This window comes from Atta colombica, unplaced genomic scaffold (genome assembly GCF_001594045.1).
Source record: "Atta colombica isolate Treedump-2 unplaced genomic scaffold, Acol1.0 scaffold1, whole genome shotgun sequence".
Lineage (NCBI taxonomy): Eukaryota > Metazoa > Arthropoda > Insecta > Hymenoptera > Formicidae > Atta > Atta colombica.
The window spans coordinates 5003573-5006358 of record NW_017259183.1 but is presented as its reverse complement, the minus strand read 5'-3'; the positions used below and the strand labels follow the sequence as shown (position 1 = coordinate 5006358).

The following is a 2786-nucleotide window of genomic DNA, read 5'->3' as shown; positions in this document are numbered from 1 at the left end:
ACATATCAAGATTTAAAAACCATGATATTTACCGAAATTAGAATCCTAGAAGACTATCCGTAGAAAAAAATGGCAGAACCAATCAGAAATCGGTTGCGCTTCTCTTATATCTAGAACCCTAATCGGATCGAAGTGAATCCAGCAAATGAACATCGAGCGTCAACATGAAAAGACACCTTTACTTCCGATATTCCAAAAAACCAACGTCATTTCCCCTTCCTACATGACACGGTAGCAAAAGCCAACTACGGCAGTGCGACGTTGATTAGTATGAAGTGAAAACTGTTGGAATATCTCGTATATAAGAACAAAGTCATTGGACGGCTGGCTGTACGAAATAAACATACAGATTCATAACCCGTTTTCTTTATACCAATTTTATTTTTTCACATCGCCAATTAAACGAAGTTTTAATCGAGGGTGATCCTAGTTGATCTGCGTAGCGTTTATCGCTCCCAACATGTACACACGAAGCAGACAAAGCCAGAACTACGGTAACGGTATGATTTTTCCAATAAAATATAAATTTCGGTCTATAGATCATCGCATGTCGCATCGTGTCGACGAAACGCAATAAGCGAAAGTGATTCCTTGCAAAGGGAAAAAAATCAATACTGCATACGTTGCCGGTTAGTACGAAGATGGCGGTCTTCCGTGAGCTTTCTTGTTAGCGCTTGTTGAGAACATGGCGCGACATCATGATCCACCGAATATATGCTTGATGATCGTGAAGGGCCGTGCAATTTTTAAGTGCGCTTGGTTAATACAAATATTCGAGCATGAAAAATGTTTCTTTTTTTTTTATTGAGAATTTATTGAATGAAATTCTTGTGATTCGAAGTATTCTTATACTTTTATAATTTGGTATTAACAAGTAATTTGGTATTGCAGGACGAAATACGAATAATCCTCAAGGTCAGGGAGGTCAAGGAAACCAAGGAAGCCAAGGATCTTACACAATGCCTGTAAGTTTTCTTTTTTTATCTCTCTATTCTCATCTTAAAATAATATAATTTTCATGACGATATTCACATATAATTATAGGATGCAATCTACTTTTATGTTGCAAATGCTTTGAAGCATTCTTTGATCGGTTAATTCATAAAATTCTTTTTTCTGGTTGGTCTACAAAGCATTTACAGCATTAAGTGGATCATATATCCATAGCAATACAAGATTTGTTCGTGTTGTATGTGCAACATGCTCTTATCATAGCTTCTATGTATTCAAATGTTCATTAAAATGAGATGAAGCATATGACATAAACAAATCTGTAGATAAGTAAGTTAGTGCTTAGTACACATAATTGGATCCACATTTGCGTCCTATATTTCTATAAAAAATCAGAAGCAAGTAATTATAACATTTATATACAATATTTTTAAATATATAACCTTACAGATGATTTCTAAAGATGTTAAAGAATATCAAGAATTACCAATGTCTAGTTCCACCAATGTAGATTAACTTTAATACCCTCTTTAATTCTTAGACTAGAAAAAGATAAAAAAAAACCTAGTTAATTAAAATCAATCTATATTAGTAGAAGTGAGCATAAATAATTTTTTTATATTTGTTAAAATAATGAAAATTAATTTGGGAAACAAACAACCCCCATCGTGTGTAGTAAAACCAACCAAAATCATTGTGCGAACTAAGAATTAAGCAAAATGCACAAGCTAAATGCTATAATTCTGATTTAAAATTATTTTACTATTGTAAATAGCCATTGTTTTTGAAAAAAAAAAATAGGGATATAGATATTACCATTTTTATAAAATTATTTCTCATTGCATATTGAGATAAAATCTTGGATGCTTTGGAAACTCTCAAAAAGATATGGAAAGAAATCCTTATAGGTATAAATATATCTACTAATGCAGGAAATATATACATTTTATATTTCTTCAAATATTTTCGTCTTATAATCTCAATAGATTCAAATTTCCCCTCAATATATATTTATTATATATATACCTCCGGTATATTTATTTTATCATTATGTATATATGATAATGTATATAGTAATATTTAGAGCATATTAAGTCCAGATTATCGAGCCAAACTTTTTTGTGAGCCGAGCATACATCTATGTCTAGTCGAAGCCTAAAACTGCCTAGTCAATCACAGCATGGACTGAATAATGGATGAATTTTACCATTTAATGGTATTCATTATGATGCGTATATATTTAATTATATAAAACATACAATTAAGAATAGATCGCAGATATATGCTCAGATGCTCAAAGCTTTTTTTTTATAGGTTTATCTCTAAGTTCGGCTCGATAACCTGAATCCACTTTTATAACATACATAATACATTAAAGTTAAACAAATCGATGAATTGCTCTCACATTTTTCTTATGTAAAAAATGATTATATTCAAGAGCATATTAAAATATGATAATATGATTAGTAATGTTTTTCTCACAAAAATCAGATAATCTATATTTAAGAGTTAAATTACTCAATTTTTTATGCAATGTGACCAAAGTCATTTTTCCATATGAAACATGCGAGGTCCTTTTATCTGAGAACAGATCTTATTATAATTTTTTTATAATTAAAAGTGATTTAATAATTCTTATAAGCTCTTATAAAAGCCCAAATTACTCATCAGTTGAAATTTAGATATTTTATTGATATATGTGTATAATTGATTGTATTAGGAGACACTGTAGTGTCTCAGCACTAAGGCACAGCGACGAGATCAAATATACTTCTTAATCTGTAGAAACAAAAAATGTTCCGTATTTCAATTTTATACAAATGTGAAAAACAAAT

The 2786-nt window shown here is 30.4% G+C and overlaps 1 protein-coding gene across 5 annotated transcripts in view; it reads left to right on the top strand.

Moving 5' to 3' along the window:
• The first annotated feature begins 235 nt into the window (after positions 1-235).
• Positions 236-2786, top strand: part of LOC108694861 (putative uncharacterized protein DDB_G0271606) — an 8006-nt gene continuing 5455 nt past the window's right edge. For 3 of the 5 annotated variants that reach the window (XM_018204556.1, XM_018204573.1, XM_018204548.1), the window contains exons 1-2: positions 236-500; positions 892-965. In XM_018204556.1, coding sequence (XP_018060045.1) covers positions 461-500; positions 892-965 — 114 coding nt within the window. In that variant the 5' untranslated portion in view covers positions 236-460. Of the gene's footprint in view, positions 501-657; positions 751-891; positions 966-2786 lie in introns of those variants that run through there. The other 2 variants (XM_018204564.1, XM_018204583.1) reach the window with 2 other exon arrangements.